Genomic DNA, 20130 nt, shown 5'->3' with positions numbered 1-20130 from the left:
AGAACTGTGTTTCAGTCACAAGTTTGTGAAGGTTTAAAATTTTAGGTCTTCAGAGTGCTTTACTGCGATTAGTTCACTTTGCTGGCCCCCTAAAATATTTTTTTTCTTTTCATGGAAGGACTGAATTAGAGGGAAAAAACAGCATTTAGAGATCTGTTTGCAAAATGGCTGCAGTTACAGGCTGTATGTAAAACAGTGACTTTATTGAAAAGGACAGCATAAATGTGTGTTCAAAGGCATGGGAAGGACCTGAAGACAGCCAATTTCTGAGTTTCATGGCGGTAACAAAATCACCTGTAAAGGGTGATCCTCAGTCCCAAGCTCCTCGGTCAAGTGAGAAGAGGGGCTGGGGGAACCAAATCACGGTGCCACCAGGTATTGTAACTGGGAAAAGTCCATGTTGTATTATCTCTAACCATCACATTTTTTTTTTTTAAATCTAGTCTCCTTTCTAGCTACATGATTTTAAAGAGACAATTTTTGCAGAATCACCAAAGGAAGTGAGAAACCAGGAAAATAAATGTTATGAAATATATTTCCTTCAAGCTCTCTTTAACTGACAACCAAAGCTAACATATTACATATACTAACCTAAATTCAAATCAGTAGGTGAATGATTTCCAGTATCTATGTTCTATCACCCTGAAGAAATGAACTGTTCCAAAATATTCCTTTCTGAAAGAAAAACTGCTATTATCGTTCCAATAAATAATTATATATGGGTGGTTAACTCCTCAGAGGCATCAGCAGACTGCATGACTTTGAAGGGTGTGTGCAGACTGTTTAAAGTACTGCTGTAGCTCAGACAGCACCACTGTTTTCACTGATAAGCAAAACGCACCAGATGGTGAGTGACGCTCCAGCCTCCTGAAGTTCCAAAATAAGACCAGGAGAGATGTTATAGTTAGAAAAGTGAGCACTGCTGGAGTAGGAATCAGCAGGTTTGGTTTTTGGTGTTCAGGCAGCCACATTTAAGTGATCACCATCTCAGTGTATGATACGGACCCCCCTGTGACTGCAGGGTGGCACAAACTGAGAGCTGAAAGTTTAACAAGTGTGTGGGTTTGAAGTTCTTCATCTTCTCAGTTTCAAGCCACAGACAAACAGTTTATGGTCCTTACAGTAACCTGCACATCAAAGGTTATTTCTGAACATGTACATAAAGACATTTCTAATTAAAAAAAAAAAAGCTCAAAGCTGTAATAAAAGAAATTTTAAGCCCAGACAGGAGAAACTAGGGACACTAGAACTGCCTCTGTGGGCCATAACAAAAGCACAAGGGGATAGCAAGAAGTTTAAAATGAGGTTTTGGCACTCATGATGAAGCTTGTCAATTGTTTCAGACTTCTTCTCCCTTGCATATTGTTATGAAATGCATTTGGAGGCAGTTTCTCAGTGCCAGCTGGTCAAGGTTAGGGCATAATCCCACCAGCAGGATCCTTGCAAAAGGTAGGAACAGCATCACAAAACTCCAGCAGTCTTTTCCTTTTTAGTGTAAAAGAAGTTGTGAAGGAACCATGAACAGGGAATTTCTCATCTGAGAACCTCAGGAAAAAAGGTGAGCTTTGACTGGTGATCTGTGGCCAGTCATGAATCCTAGTGGATGGAGATCTTCATCTGGAATTAGAGTTCATTTACAGCTTTTATTACATGGAAGGAGAACATCATTTGCTCCCTCAGCAAGGTTCACTCATTTGATGGATTTCCTCCTGTTAGCTGAGGGTGGCACTAGCACCCTGTAAAGTAACTTTAGATTTGGTATAATTCAGCAGGGGGGCCCAAAGACATTATCTTCCCTGGGAACAAAACATTTACATGCTTGTACTATCACATAGTCCAGAGTTTCCACAACAGGATGGAGGTTTGCCAAGTGCACTCTGTGATCACAAATTAGATTTAACAACCTTTATATTTTATGCTTACCAAAGCCTACTTTCATAATGGTATAAAAAAACAGGACCAGTATGAAAAGGATCAATACAATCACAAAGATTATCAAAGGTTATGCACATCTATTTGAAGAAACAACAAGGTTATCAATGAATTTGGAATATGAGTATCTTGATCACCTAGAAATTGCTTGCATCACTTCAGTGACACCACATATTCACAGTCACAGCCAAAGAAAAGACATAAAAGAGGTTATTTAAAGGTGTTTTAACCCATTAAAAACTACTTTGATATTCCACACCGGAAAAAGTCTATGTAGTAAATGTTTTTAATAATATAAATTATTTTATTATTATGCAAATCACCATGCATAAAGGAAAGTATTCCTTCTTCATCCTTGAACATTCCCCAAAGTTTAATTTGAAACCTAATTTGCATTCAATTAACATTTTGAAGTTCTACTTACTTTCTACTTTGTTTGCCTACAAGATTTAAATTTTAAGAGCAATTCTTTGCTTGTAGAACAGGTGAGAGATGGAGAGTGGTTTCTGCTCCAGTAGCAGATACACAAACCCAGCCTTGATGAACTTTCCCTCCTGCATTTGAGAACTCTGCATCTCTCTTTCAAGGCTGGGCACCAAGACAGACCTGAGCCACTGTTCTTGTGCTGAGAGAACCTGCAAGCTCTCAATGCTGCCTTCTCTCGGAGCACTGAAAGAAGCAAATTTGGGAAAGACATTGTGAGGAGTCTTGTAACCTCATTTCTGTCTACATCTTTTCCTTCTGTGAGATACACATCACTGACTGCAGCTAGTGGCTTATAGCAGGAAATAACTTGTGTTCAGATGAACATTAGAAAGGGATTTAAATTATTTTTTTCTAAAATCTATCCCAGAATATGGGTAGTCTGGTTCTGGGGAATGTAATGAAATATGGCCTGATTTCATTAACTGCTCAATGGCAAATCTGCACAGGATCCAATGCGTTTTTAGCATGTGGCTTAAATGCTTTCAAAACAGACTAAGCAGAAAAACCTATGACTAGCACATTCTAACCCAGGCACATTGTGATACACTCCTAACTGCATTCTTACACAGTTCTCCATGGAAGAAGTGAGAGTTCAAAGAGAGACAGTGACTTTGCTTTGAAGCAGATAAAAAGTATTTACCCAGCTAAAGCTGTGGTAGACAAACTCCAGCAACTCCTCCTGGAGTGTTTTACAATTATATTGCCCCTAATTAATCATCTCTGCATTTGAAGCTGCTCCCCCAAGCAGTTACAGAGCTGGATTCATGTCAGTCACATTAACTGAGACGCCAGTTTTGAACGGCAGTGACAGGCTGTTGTACAAACACTCCTTTCTAACATCTTTGGGGCTGTTCACTTCCAGCCCTGGGTCAGGACAAACAGCTGTGGGAAGAAAACACCCTGGCAAGATGGCTGTAGCTGTTTGCTTCAGTGCACATCAGCAACGCCAGCAACAGCTCCTCAGTCTGCCTGGCAGCCCTCACATCTCAGGTGCTAACTAGCATCTAGCGTGAGATCTGATATGGGACTGCAACCAACATGGACAAACTTAATATGCATCAGCAGATCCTTTGTGATGTGTTAGTCTGAGAACACAGCCACAAACGCTGTGAAATACTTTAAATATGGTTTTCAAAGGCTCCCAAATCTAGGATAAAAAATTAGTTGTTTGTAAAGTCTCATGGGATTTTTCTCTTCTGCCGAGGCTGACATGTTGCAGAGTTGAATTTGAAAGAAAGGTACTCCCAAATTCCTCTTGCTTTCTTCAAGGTTGCTTCAGTAAGCTGTTCATTACTGACTTTCTGGACCAGTTCTTGAGAATGTGTGCTGGGTTAGTTAGATATTCAAGACATTGGTAATTCAGGTTTCCCTCAGAAAGGAGGTGTTCTTCCACACCATCTAAAAGGTCTTCCTTCCCAGAAGTTTCTGAGTCATCACTGTTTCCTCATTCTTATTTCAAGGATGTACCTAAGCCTAAATGTCTCACAGTATTAAGACTAGAACACCACAAGCATGAACTGATCACAGGTTTCTTTACATTGTTGTTGGGAAGGATGAAAGTTTGACAAGAAAGACTCATAGATATGTATGACTGGCAGAAAGATTTTTGAATGTAGAATCTGAAGAAGGAATAGAAATGAAAGCAGGTTTTGATAGAGAAGAAAAGAATTGCTGATACAGTTTTACTGGATAACTAAGAAGGCAAAGGGTGTGTTAGTTAGAAGGGGTTTTATGGCTTAGAGCAAAGGATAAACCCACCTAAAACAAGATGTTTTTACCAAGAAGATACCACAGGCAAACAAGACTGCCAATGTTGCAAGTAGAAAAAAGGTCTCAGAATTTTCCACTGCAAGAAAACTGAAAAACAACTTCTAGCCTAAACTGTAACATACTAACTTTTAGTGATTGGAGAATACTAACATGAATATGGTAATTATAGTAGTTATGACAGGCTATAGATAAAAGTCAAGGTATAGAATGGTTCTTCTGTATTAAGATGCTGAGCAAAGAAAAGTATATAATGCATTGAAACCAAAATTAAAGAGTCTCCAGGCTTGTTTGCAGCTAGAGCTGACAGCTGTAGGCACAGCTCTGTCATCACGACCCTGGACTGCTGTGACATCTTGGATGCAATAAGCCGTCTGGAGTCCTGCATCCCTCGCTACAGCTCTTACACATTCTGACAATTAGATTATTTTTCTCAGGAACTTTAAGTTTAGGCCTGTTTAGCAAATATTTTTTTCATTCATTTTCTGCTGGGCATCTACCTGAATTATGCAACTCAGGAAGGCTGAAATGTCTTGAAATCAGGTGATTATATTCTCCAGGTTTCTTCCCCTACTGTCACTATGAGGAACTAAACATGCACAATACACTGGAGTGTGTCTGACAGCCCAAACCAATCTCAAGTACAGCTGAAAAGCTACTCTCTGCTGCGTTAATATGCAATTAAGCTCCAGGCCTGTGGATTTTCACAACCATTTCAGTGCCAGAAATGTGTGGGCTGAAATATTTAATCTCATTTGCACTAGAATTCTGAACAAGGCAATCAGTATTTTGGGAATTTCAGATGACTGTCAGGTTGTAACAGTTCTCTCAACAGTGAAAGAACCTGATGATAGGTCAAATCTACAGATCCTCAGGAATAGCTCACATGTTGCCCTGTTCTTCTAAGTTCTTCTAACCTTCCAATGTTTTCATTTTTGTAAGGGAGTTTCTCATGCACTTTTCATGTAAATAATGATTGTTTTGCATTCCTTTCTAGAAGAGGAGAAAATTGATGGACTGTTAGTTTAACCAGTGTGGTTAAAGAAGTAGCAATTTCATCCTCCAATCCATGGTCACTTAAAAAATTCTATAAATATCAGAGTTCAGAAATAAATAGCCCTTTTTTTACCTTAGACATCTCAGTGTGTGTGTGTTGTTCATTTCATGTCATATTGCAACACTCACACAACAGCCAAACAATATTTTCTACTATTATGAGAAAATAAGGATCATGTAGCAATTTTCTCAATGCAGTAATGATAAAATTTGAAGCACTACTTTGCCTTGTAAGATATAGCTAATACACATAAATTAATGCATGTTAATCACACTGAAAAGATGCTGCACAGAATCCTTTCAGCTGACACTTGATTATTTATCATTTACTAAATCTCAATGAAGCCAAGTTATTTAATTTTTTTGACTCATAGTTTGTTCACTAAACACAAATCAGTGACAATTGCATGTAGTGGGTTCTTGTCCTAATCTACTCTAAAATCTAATCTAAAATTGTAGAAATGCTATTACCTAGAAGTGCTGCAACAGATAAATTATTTCAGTTAACAGTAATACTTTTCAGTTCCTTTCCCTTTTCTACATTCAGAACACATACACTCACAAAGCAGCATCACGTTGGTTTTACTGAGAGAAACCAGGAATGTCATCAAAGTGATTTCTTCCCTTAAAAACAGCCACAGTCTTTGGATGATGGGTTAACAGAAACCTTTCTGCACTTCACAATAATATGATGTTAAGTACTTGTCAACTAAAAATTTTTGCAATGAAAACAAATCCACCCAAAATATCTTCTGCAAACCCAACCATATTAATTCCAGTGAAAAAAAAATTAAGTAAATCTGAAATTTTAAAATTCCACTTACCAGGAACAAAGCTTCCTTGGACCACCTCCTTATAAGCCCACCAGCCTTCATGGATTTTTGGTGAATTTTGTTGAGCTAGAAAGAAATAATCAAAGAAACTATAAAATTAGGGCAAAACATAGGACTTAATTAGCTAAATTTTAGGAACTCGAAACAGGGTACTATCCTCTACAGAAGAGTCACTCAAATTCCTAGGTGATCTTTATTCAATCTACAGAATCCTACTATGCATATGTATCTTGGAGAACTTTGTCCCTGTTCATCACATAGTAAAATATACTCTGCTTTGGAAGAATTGCAGCATCAGATTTATTACACAGTTGAGACAATAGAAAGAGGGCAATAGCTCACACCTTGCCAGCAGCAGCCAAAGATTTACTTGTTGCAGAGTATTTAAAAACTTTCTATCCAACAGCATATTGCTAAAGCTTACAGACAATTGTTCTAGGCAATCACTAAAAGTACACATACACCTGATTTAATATTAAGTTGCTTTTTGGTCAAGAGATCATAATATATAGATATTGGCCAATCTATACTGGCACACCAAACAGACAGGCTGAAAAAGGCTTTTCTGAGTTTGAACTGGACAGGCAATGGTGTCCAAACCTGCTGCCTTGGCTAAGGTCACCTAAACATTTGGTTTTGGTTGTTCCACAGGCAAATGTGCACTGCAAGAAGTTAGCAAAGCTAGCCAGCACCAGCGTAACACTCAATTTTGCTCTATACATTTTGTGAGCTACTTTTTGGAAAAAGATTTTCTCATGTATTTCAGCTGACAAATTCTGGAGCACCCACACCTGTTCCCCCTCTTCAGCCACCCAGGTAACTTGCCAAAAACTCGCTTGTGACTGGTGTCTCTGACATGCAGCTTTTTCAGTGGGGGAGCATCTGGGAGTACAATGGAGGAACACAAGAAAAGGTTTCTCCGATCAATATTCTGAAGGTTGTAGCAACAAAAAGCCTAAGCTTTGTATGAGGTTTGCCCCTGCTAAGACTTGTTGCCTAAATGATTTCTCCAAAGTCCTGAAAAGCCAAGAGCAGAAAGGTCTTGATTGCGCATGTTTGCTGCTCTTCGTCATCACTTCTCTTTGTCTTTAAATTGCAATTAGAGCAAATTTTGTGGTCAAAATGTAAAGTCACTATTAATTGGAAGCATTTTCAAAGGGTACACAGACACACATCAAGACAAATGTTTAGCTGATCTCCATAAGAGCAAAGAGCTGATACACCAATATGTTCTGCCTTCACCTGTGGTTTGCTTGGTACGTTCCTACGTAGAGCAACAGAAAGCTCAGTCACCTTGTGCACCATTTGACTTAGGTTTTGGAGTTGTCTTTTTTTTTGAGACACTTTCAATCTCTTTCACTAGGGCCAAATTTTTTTTTCACATACATTTGCAGTCACAGAAGATACTGGATTTAACAGCTTTTTGCTGCAGTTTCAATTCTAAATCACATATTATTTAGGAAAAACACAGCTACCCTGGGAAAAGTTCCAGCAGTGTAATAAAAATTGTTGCTGTCATTAAAAATTATGAAGAGGATGTGAAATTCAGGCTAAAAGGGATACAAGATAAAGACCATTAAATACTGTTCTATCAAGTTACAAAACAGTTTTTATGATTTAACTGACTGCATATTGCAGAAACAAAAGTAAAACTTGTCAGTTAAATGTACTTTAATGAAATTTACTGACAGAAGGACCAATATGCTGCCTTACCAAAATCCAGCCATGCTGGTGGGATGGGGTACATGTGGATGCAGATTTCTCCTTGCAGAACAGATGTTGTTCCATTAACTGAGTAGTGATGGGTTACACTGAAAGGACTGTTCCACTGTGCACCCTTTATAGTCTGCAGATGAAATTTTCCTCATATTTTAGTTTTTATAACATTGCCTGGAGAACTCCAACTGTGCATGGCTTAGTTGTGCTAGACCGCACTGTACAAACATTTGCAAAATGGCAAATCCCAACCCACAATCAAAATATATGAGCAGAAAATTGTTTCTATCCAGTCTGAACCACAATTGTTTTTTATCTCAACACTTGCTCTCATGTCTTCAGAAGAAGAAGTTCTTAAGATTGCAAAATGGCAGTAGGAGAGGATACTAAAGAGTCCCAACAAAGTAGAGAGAGCCATAATTCTTCTACTTAAAATTTCCCAGGAAATTACATTGCATTAAAGTGCACCTTGTAGTCATATACACAGCTCAAATCATTTCAGCCAGGAAGAGGCATATGTATTTTAGAAGTAGCTGAAAAGATAATATATATGTAGAGAGAGAGAGGTAAAAGCAAGCTAAGAATTCGGGTAGGATGGGTATTTTCAAGTGCAGCTGCCTAATATCATCATTCACCAAAATGTATACAACTGAAAAATATATTGCTTGTTCCCACTCTGGGGCAATCTGAATGATACATGCCAGGTCCAGTAGAGAAGTATAATCAATTATTTGGAGTTTATATTAAACCAAAATCGAAATATGCTGGCTCTGCAGTTCTGCTTCAGTGGGTTACCCCAATACTTACAATAGCTAATTCCAAAAGGAATAGCAGGAAAAAATATTTTTATGACATTTTTTCATATCTACTTCATTAGTATGGAATAGGCTGCATGAAATGAGCAAGAAACTAGATTATCAAAGCTCTGTACTAAATACTTGGATGCCAGTGCAGTTGCTTCAGCTATCAGAGAAGAGCATGACCTGGCATCACTCCACACATTCCTCATATATTAGATCCTTATGTCTTCAATTCACACGAAAATGAAACACAGGAAATACAATACCAAACTAAGATGTTGTGCCCTAGCTATATCTAAGGTAGAGCAAGAGCAGTGCTAGCAGCTCTGCTGATGTACAGAGAACTGAATCCGCTGAGGAAACCAAGAGGCAAGGCAGGTGGGGTTGTGAGGGGGCAGTTAGTGTGACAATCTCCAGTGCTGTGCTCTTTCCTGAACTCTGAAATCTCAACATTTTACAGCAGTCCAGGCAAAACATCCTGCAAAGTAATGCAGAGTGACTGAACACAGATTTCCACTCTGCAGTGCATGTGAAATCCAGCTTGGTGCCAAAGATTTACTTGCATGGAGCCCACAGGGACTTTACTTAAAAAGGGAAAAAATTTATAAAGCTCTAATTTCTCTGAATGCAGAAGGAAGAAGTCTGGTAAGGCCAGGGAGAAAAGTCTGTCTTCCAGAAACTTCTCCAAAACCATCACTCCAATCTGTCTTATGCAAGTGGGCAAGAGGACTTACCGAAGGGGGAAAAAGCTGTTCCCTATTTCTGACATAATCAGATCCATACCTGGATTAGTAATGGTACAAGGGAATATAAAATTAGAATGAACAGCCATATGGACAATCCTTGCTGGGAATCCTATCTGGGACACACACACCTGATGCACATACAACATAGGCTCTCTGCAATTGGAGTATTAATACCCATCTGACAGAATGGCTCTGTGCCTGAGTAAACAGGTTCAACCTTATGGCTCAAGGATTCTTGCCAAGGAAATGGATTCTTCCTATGTGCCATCTTGTGACACATGAAAATAGCAAAATTCTCTCAGCATCCTTCTGATTTCAGTTAAACTACTGTACCTCTTCCTCCAATTCTTCCACCCAAGGACAATATAAAGGGACACTTGGTCTCTCTGTGTGGCCTCTGACACCAGAACACTGCAGCTCCTCCATGGCAGCAGCTCCTTGTTGGCAGGGGGCTGATAAAAGGTCTAGAAAGCAATCCTGTATTCCTGAAGAGGGTTAAATATCTTAAAAAACAATAAAACCCCACACTGTGATACCTCCAAGGCTCCTGCTTTTACCACTAAAACCCAGAGTATGGCTTTTGCTTCCTAGAAACACTGTTGGTTTTGCAAGACATGAAAATAAACAAGCCCCTCTGAACAGACACCGAGGGTTACCTGCACAAGGAGCTCTGCAACCATTTTTAGCAGCAGCACTGCATTCTGCCATTAGCAGGAACTGTCCAAAATGACAAAGTTGTCCAAGTGCTTGAGGATACTGAATGACCTCCATTTGTGCAGTGTTCCCTCCTCTAGCACTGAAATCTCTGGTATCTGAGATTAGTAGCTTTGCTGATACAACACCATTATGTCAGATCTCTTTCAATAAAGCTGCTGCAGAGGAAACAGAATATTTATTTGAAGCTCATATGACATGTGTTGCTTTCATTCTGTCAGATTACTGTAGGTATGTCTCATTGTGGAGCATACAATTACAGGCTAAATTCTGCAAGTTGTTGTGCATTCTTATTTCCTAGTGGCTTCCATGCACAAAAAACCAGCATTGTATAGGATCATAAAAATGAATAGTAAATGCAAACAGCAAAGGTGCCAACGACCCATAAAGTCAGCAGTTAACTCTCTCGAGCTTAGAGGCTAAAGTGAGTAGCCTCATGTTTCAAAAACGAAAAGCTCTTACTAGGTGAGTAAATGTATTTTAAAATGATCAGATAGCATTGTATTGGATACCAGGTATCACAATGCAGATGCTGGAATACCTGCACAGCATTTGCAGTGCTAAGAAGTCTTCATCTTGCTGGCATGTTGATGCTGACATTATATAAAAAGCTGCAGCGAATACAGAACGCTGTCTATAAACTGCCGGCGCACGCCATTCTACAATTACTTATTTACGTTCCATACTTTCATGAATCATAGAAAGGCTTTTATCTGATGGCACCATTTATGTCACTCAGATATGAGCCTGAGCCAAGAGTAGAACCCTGCCAGATCAGAATTCTCTATTCACTTTACTGCCATTTCACACAGATGAAAAATGCTAGGCTGGGAAGAATCAGGCTTGCAGCAGTTAGGAAAAGATCTTTCTTCACCTGGATTTTATTGATCTGAGCTCTTCTGATTGCTCGATCAATTATTCTGCAGGTTTATCTCATCTTACACCATAGAAGCCTTGCTTATAACCTGACAGTACTGGCCTGGCAGTAAGTATATGACAACATTTTTATCACTGTTATCCCTCTGCATAGTTATGAGTTTATTAAAAATAAAACCAGCTGCAACTATGAGTCATTACTTTCATAATAATCTTAGTGTAACATTAAGTCATTGCTAATGCTTTGATAGGAAAGTCACAGAAAAATGGCAGAGGGTCGGCTACAAGAAAAAGAAATCCTCAAATCTGTGATTACAATGGTGAACACTGCAAGTGGAAGCTATATTTACATGGTGTTAGATGCTGGTGTGATCTTCACTTAGAAACCTTATCCTGGTTCCCTCCCAGCCAGCATAAGCAATTTAGCTATTTAATGCTACTCGATTTTCCATCAGATTTCCACAGTTCATTATGAGCAGCTTCCTCACACTCAAGGTGTCGTACTCAGTCACTGACGAGTAATCTAAGACAGCTGTGCCTAATGGCAGAGATTAAAATTAGAGGAATTTCCCTGTAGTGTTTCAGAAGATAATGAATCCTAACAGAAATGTAGTCCTGTAGATAACAGGAAGGACAGGGCAGTTTAAACCAAAATAAAAATAAAAGCTGTAAGAAAAATTTTGATTGGTTTTGCTGAACTCCATTTCCACAATCTTATGCAACACCTGCTTTGTAATAATTTTAAGTAGTTCTGATTACTGAATTTTACATGGACATTTTGCGGACTGTTAGACCGAAGGGTAGGTTACCTAAAATTTCGAGGGAAGATAGACTTACTCAATCTAAAATATAACTTTCAACACCTTCAGTCATAACAAGTACCAGTTTTTGGCTCACACCAACAAATGCCTCTTAAAGCAAATATGATACACATGTACAAAGTGGACCTGGCAGTAGGGGAACTAAGCAGATGCAATAAGCTAAAGATATGACCCTCTATAATTAATATTTAGTTTGTATAAAACAAGTCTGTACATAATTGCAGCTGTATTTAAGATGTTTTTATGCAGCCTTTTATATTAAAAGACCCTAAAAACAGACATTTCAGGCACTAAATAAAGCATCATTTATAGAGGAGTAGCTACAGGACAAGAAAGGTTGGCCTGCTTATGAATCTCACAGCCTACACTGTGGGCATCAGCATAAGCTGAGAGAGGAAAAACAAAACAAGGGATTATAAAGGCACCAATAAATAAAATGCTTTCATCATCTAGGCCATTTATTTTCTTTTTTTCCTTTTTTTTCTGGATAACATTTTGCTCAGAAAACATGCAAATGCTCTTTCATTAAGTTAATACTTTCCAATTCCATAAATCCTTCTTCCTCCATTCCCATGTGTAAAAGCTCTCACCGCAGCTGTGAATTCCAAGCAGTATTCAACACAAGAAAAGCAGACCTGATTTTATCACATCTGAGGGCAAAAGTAAGGCACTACAATTGCAACTCTGCTCTGGCACAGAGACTTGACTATTCTGTCTATTTTCTGTTTATTATGATTTTGTTTTCTGATAAGATTCCAATTATAAACCTTGGCCAAAAGGTTGGATTTCACACGGGCAGGCTCATAGGGATGCAGGGAGCAGTGACAATGTGGTGTCACACTGTAACAAACCAAACTGTCGCACCTACCGGTCCCCTGTAGCTGGCTTTTGAGGAGGGTAGAAATAAAATTATTCAACAACTTCTTCTGACCTCTGAATATTATCAAATGTGTTGAAATAAGCTTATCTGGAAGCAGGAATGATTCCCAACAATGTTCATGAAGAACACCCAACTGGACATTAAACTCTTCACCGCTAACTCAATTTGGAGAATATCTAACACCCCTAAAAAGCTGCTTTCCATTTTAATGTGACTAAAACACACATTCAGGAGTTTGACCACATAATGTAAAAGACAGTGTTTGCCCTCCCCAAGAACTTTCTGGGGGAAGGAAGCATTACACAATGTTATTTGCTTCAATTTTCAAAATAATACATATTTTGTGTTTTCTTCTTTGGCAAAATTTCACTTCTGGAACAACTGAGAGACAGGGAACTTCTGCACTGCTGTCTGAGGAAGTTGAGCAGCTCTGAGTGAAAGAATACCAAAGGTTTTACCTAGAAATTACTACCAACTAGGGATGCAAGTCTGTGCTTCCTCAGATCCTATTCATATCTATGGGGTTCATATTACTTTTGAAGGAGGTACTGCTCTCCTCCTTCTCTGGCACAAGAGTCAGAACTTCTCCAGATCTGAAGTACTGTTAGAAATGTTGGGGGAAAAATACAGCTGTATAGCAGCAACTGGAACATAATATTGATTGCAAGGAGTGGGGAATTCAGCACTTTCACCTCAGTTACTGATGGCACACTCAGGGCTTCAGGGGACCCAAACCACATTAATACAATTTGGCTGTCTTGGTGTTTCCCCGAATCTCTGATGGGAGCATCAGCACATCCATCAGCCCATTCTATGTTGTGTTAATTCCTCACCCTTGAGTTGTTTAATTATGTCTAGATATAATGTCTGAAAACCTCTACAAAATAATGCAATAACAAGCAGCAAGGTATCTTATGATACCAACTTCACAGCAGCTCATATTTTCCATCACACTGCACACCCTCCACTCCCACCAATTATCAATTTCAGCATGGTTTGGGGACACTCAGCAACTTCAAAGAAATGGCCTCAATATCCTTGAGGCTTTAAAGTTCAATGCATTATTAATGCTAAATTAATAGGGTTTCCTCTAAAAGGAAACCATTAAGTTCCTTCCTGAGCAGCACATTCAAGTATCGATGTCTCATTGGGTTTCTGCCCGCAGCTGCTCTCTCCACTCTCTAAATACAAAGTTACTGTAGGGGCCTGAATATATGTATTGTTATAAAGGAGTCCTTGTGAATATATATATATGTAGTGAGAGTCCTATGTATTAGATAGGTGGGTCCTGTTGCTCTGGATGAGCTACAGCTGTGGGATCCTTGGTTGGGTAGCAGCTGTAGCTCATGAAGGGCTCTGGGATAAAAGGGGGTTGGGTCGAGAGCCCAGGAGGAGCCCCTGTGGAAACCATGAGGAACTGTGCTGCAGAGAGGAGCTGCATAATAGGACCAGCAAGAAGGTATGGACTTTAAGATGGGACTCCAGAAATATGAAATACAATAAGATAACAACAACAATTGGTGACCCCGACGTGATGGAGGTATGCAGCCTGAAGAGCTGTGGAAGATAGGTGTAGCAGCCTGAAGAGCTGTGGACTGTGAGAAGGGCAGCCTAGAACTGCAGAAAGAACATGCAGCCAAGGAGAAGGTATGGAATCCCCCGGACAGCCGAGAGCTGTGGCAGCCGGAGAGCTGGGACAGTGGAAGATAGGACAGCTGAGAGCTGTGGCAGCCTGGGAGCTGGGACAGATATGGATATTGTAACTGTGTAATTGAGAAATTGTTAAAAGAAAAGGGGGGAAATGTAGGGGCCTGAATATATGTATTAGGTATGGAATCCCCCGGACAGCTGAGAGCTGTGGCAGCCTGGGAGCTGGGACAGATATGGATATTGTAACTGTGTAATGGAGAAATTGTTAAAAGAAAAGGGGGGAAATGTAGGGGCCTGAATATATGTATTAGGTATGGAATCCCCCGGACAGCCGAGAGCTGTGGCAGCCGGAGAGCTGGGACAGTGGAAGATAGGACAGCTGAGAGCTGTGGCAGCCTGAGAGCTGGGACAGATATGGATATTGTAACTGTGTAATGGAGAAATTGTTAAAAGAAAAGGGGGGAAATGTAGGGGCCTGAATATATGTATTGTTATAAAGGAGTCCTTGTGAATATATATATATATGTAGTGAGAGTCCTATGTATTAGATAGGTGGGTCCTGTTGCTCTGGATGAGCTACAGCTGTGGGATCCTTGGTTGGGTAGCAGCTGTAGCTCATGAAGGGCTCTGGGATAAAAGGGGGTTGGGTCGAGAGCCCAGGAGGAGCCCCTGTGGAAACCATGAGGAACTGTGCTGCAGAGAGGAGCTGCATAATAGGACCAGCAAGAAGGTATGGACTTTGAGATGGGACTCCAGAAATATGAAATACAATAAGATAACAACAACAATTGGTGACCGCGGCGTGATAAAGAACATGCAGCCAAGGAGAAGGTATGGAATCCCCCGGACAGCCGAGAGCTGTGGCAGCCGGAGAGCTGGGACAGTGGAAGATAGGACAGCCGAGAGCTGTGGCAGCCTGAGAGCTGGGACAGATATGGATATTGTAACTGTGTAATGGAGAAATTGTTAAAAGAAAAGGGGGGAAATGTAGGGGCCTGAATATATGTATTGTTATAAAGGAGTCCTTGTGAATATATATATATGTAGTGAGAGTCCTATGTATTAGATAGGTGGGTCCTGTTGCTCTGGATGAGCTACAGCTGTGGGATCCTTGGTTGGGTAGCAGCTGTAGCTCATGAAGGGCTCTGGGATAAAAGGGGGTTGGGTCGAGAGCCCAGGAGGAACCCCTATGGAAGCCATGAGGAACTGTGCTGCAGAGAGGAGCTGCATAATAGGACCAGCAAGAAGGTATGGACTTTAAGATGGGACTCCAGAAATATGAAATACAATAAGATAACAACAACAAGTTACTCATCAGGAGTAGCACAAACAATTGGGGACTGTCCTGTTAGCTACCACAGGCACATTTTTTTGTTGTTTTTCCAAATCTCTCACTTCAGGAAAGAGAAATGGCTTCTTCATCAGTCTTCCCATGGAAGGGCTGTGTCCAGAATATAGGTATTCATTACTGCTTAGGCAGACTCAAGGGATAAAAAATCAAGGTCTTCCAATTAACTTCAAAAATAAAGGTATGGTATCAGTATCAGGTCTTCAATCCTAGAAAATACACATAGCCTCAAATCCCATGGAATTCTGCAGCATGTGGAAACTTGCAGTCCATAACGTGATATGGAAACATTCCAAAGAGATTAATATTATACAGAGAATTCAAAACGCTTAAGGAATACTATTATGACCATTTCCCATGGTTTTGACAAGGGCCATAAGTGAAATAAGGGAAGGGGTGCCTTCAATGTCCCTTGAGAACTCAGCAGAACTAGGAGTGGCAGCTTGTGGGTCTTGTGCGAACTTTACTCAACTTGGGTCAACACAAACTGATGCCCATGCCTGAGACAGGCAGAGTCCTTTTCTCCTGGCTGACACCCAAGCAAAAGCAATGTGACAAACAACACCATCCTTCAAAAGCTAATGGCAAAGGGGAGGCAAAATTATTTTGATTATACTGACCTGGATTCAGAGTCCCAGATTTTCAGTTATCCTGGGGCTGACAGGGCTCTAATCCAGATCATCTCACAGCTCACTGGACAACCTAAATCCTCAGCACTTAAACTTGATGTCCTGGAGTTTTCTGAGATCACCAAGTAAAAAAAAATGTTTTTCTGGCCATATGAGAGGGACCGATATGATTTTTATTTGTGCCTCAACATATGCTACTCATGGGGTGAAGAATTCCTGTAAAGGGCTGTACATGTGCTGTTAGCCCTGTCGCTGGGGAAAGTTCTGGCAGCCAGTCCAGGGCAAGGAGATTTCCATGATGGGGCTGTGAGTGACCCCCCCACTGGCTGGTGGGGCAAAAATTGCCCAAATGCCTGGGAAAAAAAGGGCTTTGGGAGGAGACTTGGCAAATAAAACCAGTTAACTGCAACACAAGCAGGGAGCCAGTTTCTTTGCGTTCCATGGAGGGAGTGGGGGCTTGCCTGGATGGTTAGCTTGGCCCTCTTCCTGCCCTCGCCTTTTTCTCTGTGGTCCTGCTTCTTCCCTGGCTGTCTTCCCTGTCCACACATGTCCTGCCCTGTTTCGGCACTTCCACGACGCAGCACTTGCCACAGACACCCTGTGCTCTGCTACTTCTGCAATGGAGCGGACACGGCCTGCACCCGGCCATGGCCGCTGCTTCCTGCATTGTCCACAGCATGCACAACCCGCAGTGCCAGCCAGAGCCTGGTGCTCCGCTGTTCCCCTCACTGAGCAGCCATGGCCCCAGTGCCAGCCAGAGCCTGGTGCTCCGCTGCTCCCTGCCAGAGCAGCCACGGCCCCAGTGCCAGCCAGAGCCTGGTGCTCCAGTGTTCCCTCACTGAGCAGCCATGGCTCCAGTGCCAGCCAGAGCCTGGTGCTCCGCTGTTCCCTGACAGAGCAGCCATGGCCCCAGTGCCAGCCACAGCCTGGTGCTCCGCTGTTCCCTGACAGAGCAGCCACGGCCCCAGCGCCAGCCAGGGCCTGGTGCTCCGCTGTTCCCCTCACGGAGCAGCCACAGCCCCAGTGCCAGTCAGAGCCTGGTGCTCCGCTGTTCCCCTCACTGAGCAGCCATGGCCCCAGTGCCAGCCAGAGCCTGGTGCTCCGCTGCTCCCTGCCAGAGCAGCCACAGCCCCAGTGCCAGCCAGAGCCTGGTGCTCCGCTGTTCCCTGACAGAGCAGCCACAGCCCCAGTGCCAGCCAGCGCCTGGTGCTCCGCTGTTCCCTGACAGAGCAGCCACAGCCCCAGTGCCAGCCAGAGCCTGGTGCTCCGCTGTTCCCCTCACTGAGCAGCCATGGCCCCAGTGCCAGCCACAGCCTGGTGCTCCGCTGTTCCCTCACTGAGCAGCCGCTGCCTGCACCCGGCTGTGGCGCTGCCCCCGTGACCCTGGGGCCTGCAGCTACTCCAGGAGTGCGCCTGTGGCCAGGGCAGCCTGTTCTCCACCGATGGAAGGGACACACAGCCTACTGCTGTTCGGAAATCGCACCCAGCCCGCCACGGGAGCCACGCAGACTCACCGCAGCTTCCGGCACGCACGCTCCCGTCTGCCGAGCTGACGCTAACAGAGCGCCAGGGTTCCTGCAGTAATGCCGTCCCTGTCTTCTGTTTCTCTCTCAGTCTCTCTTTTTCCCTCCTCTCTGCAGATTTTTTTCTGCCAAGAGAAAAATCACTCTCTATACCTCCCCACCAATGATTTCTGGTTCCCTGCACTTCTGTGGTCTATTGCCCAGAGAGTATTTCTACCATCCATCTAGTTGTGTTTATCCACTAATCTTGGAAGAAATAATTTCCTTCCCACTCACTGGGCTGATTCCTGAGGCAGCAGTGTTACTCTGGCACTTGGATGCAGCTATTCTGTTATCCTATCCCAACTAACAATATTCCTGACTAGAAATAGTGCATCTTGAGTTCCTTTTGAGCCCAACTGCATTTCTTGGCTTCCTGGTCCTTGCAAGGGTATCCCCTATTCATCCTTCCCAACCACTTAAGCCATGAGTCAAAAGTAGTAATTTGGATTTGCTTCTTTTCTCTCTCCATTTTAGTTCTGAAGTTAAGATGGAAGATGTTTCATGCTGGCTGTGATGAACCTGCCTGCTTAATTTTTCTGGTCTGGAATTTTAATTGCTTTCTAAATTACTGATGCAGAAATCCCTGGAAGAAAAAAAAAACCTGCCTTCATTTAAGTGCCTGTTGGTCATGGCATTGCCCACCAGCCTTTGACATATGAGACTTTGGATACAGATAAAGGAAAAAAATTTAGAAGCCACCAAATGTAGGAATTTTGAAAATGTATCTATTTCAAAAGAAATGTACAGAGAATTATGCTACTGCAGAGATTTCATCAGGGGTTTCCAAGCTTTCCCTCTTTTCATCTGTGTGGTCCTTTTTCTTCAAAGTCAAAATCCACTAAAGTTTCAGGCAATCATTTATTCTTCCAGTAGCAAGAGGAAAGAATTTTTTTCTTGCAAGGAACTGGAAATACAAGTCACAGATTTTAAATGCATGTGTTTCCTTTCTTTCAAGCCTGGGGTATCTAAAGCAGAGATAATTAGGAGTTTTCAGTGTCCTTTGAAGACCAGAGAGCTTTACACCTCTTGTTCAAGTTTCTGATGCCTGCCCATCAATAATCCTCCCTGGCTACCTCATTTAATTTATAAAAATACTACACCGTTGTCCATCTATTAACAGAAATAGATTTTAACCTTAAAAACCACAACCACAATGCAACTGCACAAAACAATATACTCTAACAGCAGTAACTCCTAGAGGGCCAGTACACCAGCTTTCAAAATACCAGAATAGCAGGAAATGTCCTTGAATTGAGGCCAATGCCAATTCCGAGTGGCTTTATTTCTTTCAGTTAAGATTCTTACTGTACTCACTTCTAATCAGAGAATGCTTCAATAAACAAAGCAGAATAATAATCCTGGCAAATTCATTGCTGTGCAGCTGCCTGCACAACATACTACAAACCCTGGAGACACAGCCAGCCCATACCTGATTATCCATTAAAAAATGCCTGCTGAGTCTCCCTCATATGCTGAGCACTGTGGATGAGAACACAAAACAATGAGATATGTGTAGCTACAGATCTAATTCCTAAACACAGTGTCTCCTGTACTCACCTCCTTCGCCATTTTTCAGCCTTTTCCACTCAAGCCTTGGATTTACAGACAAAGAAAAGTTCTGAGGTACAAATGAAAAAGCCAAAGAAAGGGTGGAAAGGCACACAAAAGTCAGTAATGATGCTGACGGGAGAAGTCTGACTCCAGTTACTTCCAGTGTATTGATCTTTGAAGTAGAATATACTGAATTTTATGCATAGTATCTCAGCCAGCCTCAGAAATCTTCAAGCCCACTTGAAATAACTTCCTGAATGCTATGCAAACTACTCAGGAGATTAGCAGTTTCTAAATAAATATCTGGAATACTGAAATAAATCTATAATAAACAAAATATTGATTCTGTCAACACAAAATAAGGAAGTTTGATATTAGCCTCAGAGATATTAAAATTGTCAGGAGACATTGAACTAATTCATCTTGGTTCTGCCCTTGGCATAAATTCCTGCTGAGCTATTCATGAAACTCTACAGTGACCATCAGGGAAACCCAGTGAGGGCTCATGAATCCTGCACACAAACAAAGTCCACCATCTCTGGCTGGGTGACCATACAATTATGCAACAAACAATACTATTGATTCTGTAAATTTCATTTTCAGACCTGTTAGACAAAACTGAATGACAGAATGGCAAGGATCTCACACTAAGGTCATGTTTTCAACTTCATCCCAGGCCAGTTTCACAGCAACTGGCATGAGGCAAAGCCAGGTTTTCCCTCAGCTACACAGGAAACTCAGCACAGTACCAGAAGATGCC

At 41.6% G+C, this 20130-nt stretch overlaps 1 protein-coding gene across 2 annotated transcripts in view; it reads right to left on the bottom strand.

Moving 5' to 3' along the window:
• The window catches only part of CA10 (carbonic anhydrase 10), a 155239-nt gene that overhangs the window by 112689 nt on the left and 22420 nt on the right, over nucleotides 1–20130 (bottom strand). For both annotated transcript variants that reach the window (XM_059485752.1, XM_059485751.1), the window contains one exon: nucleotides 6066–6140. In XM_059485752.1, coding sequence (XP_059341735.1) covers nucleotides 6066–6140 — 75 coding nt within the window. The remainder of the gene's footprint in view (nucleotides 1–6065; nucleotides 6141–20130) is intronic.

Source organism: Ammospiza nelsoni, chromosome 19 (genome assembly GCF_027579445.1).
Source record: "Ammospiza nelsoni isolate bAmmNel1 chromosome 19, bAmmNel1.pri, whole genome shotgun sequence".
Classification (NCBI taxonomy): Eukaryota; Metazoa; Chordata; class Aves; order Passeriformes; family Passerellidae; genus Ammospiza; species Ammospiza nelsoni.
This window is presented reverse-complemented; position numbering and strand designations above follow the sequence as displayed.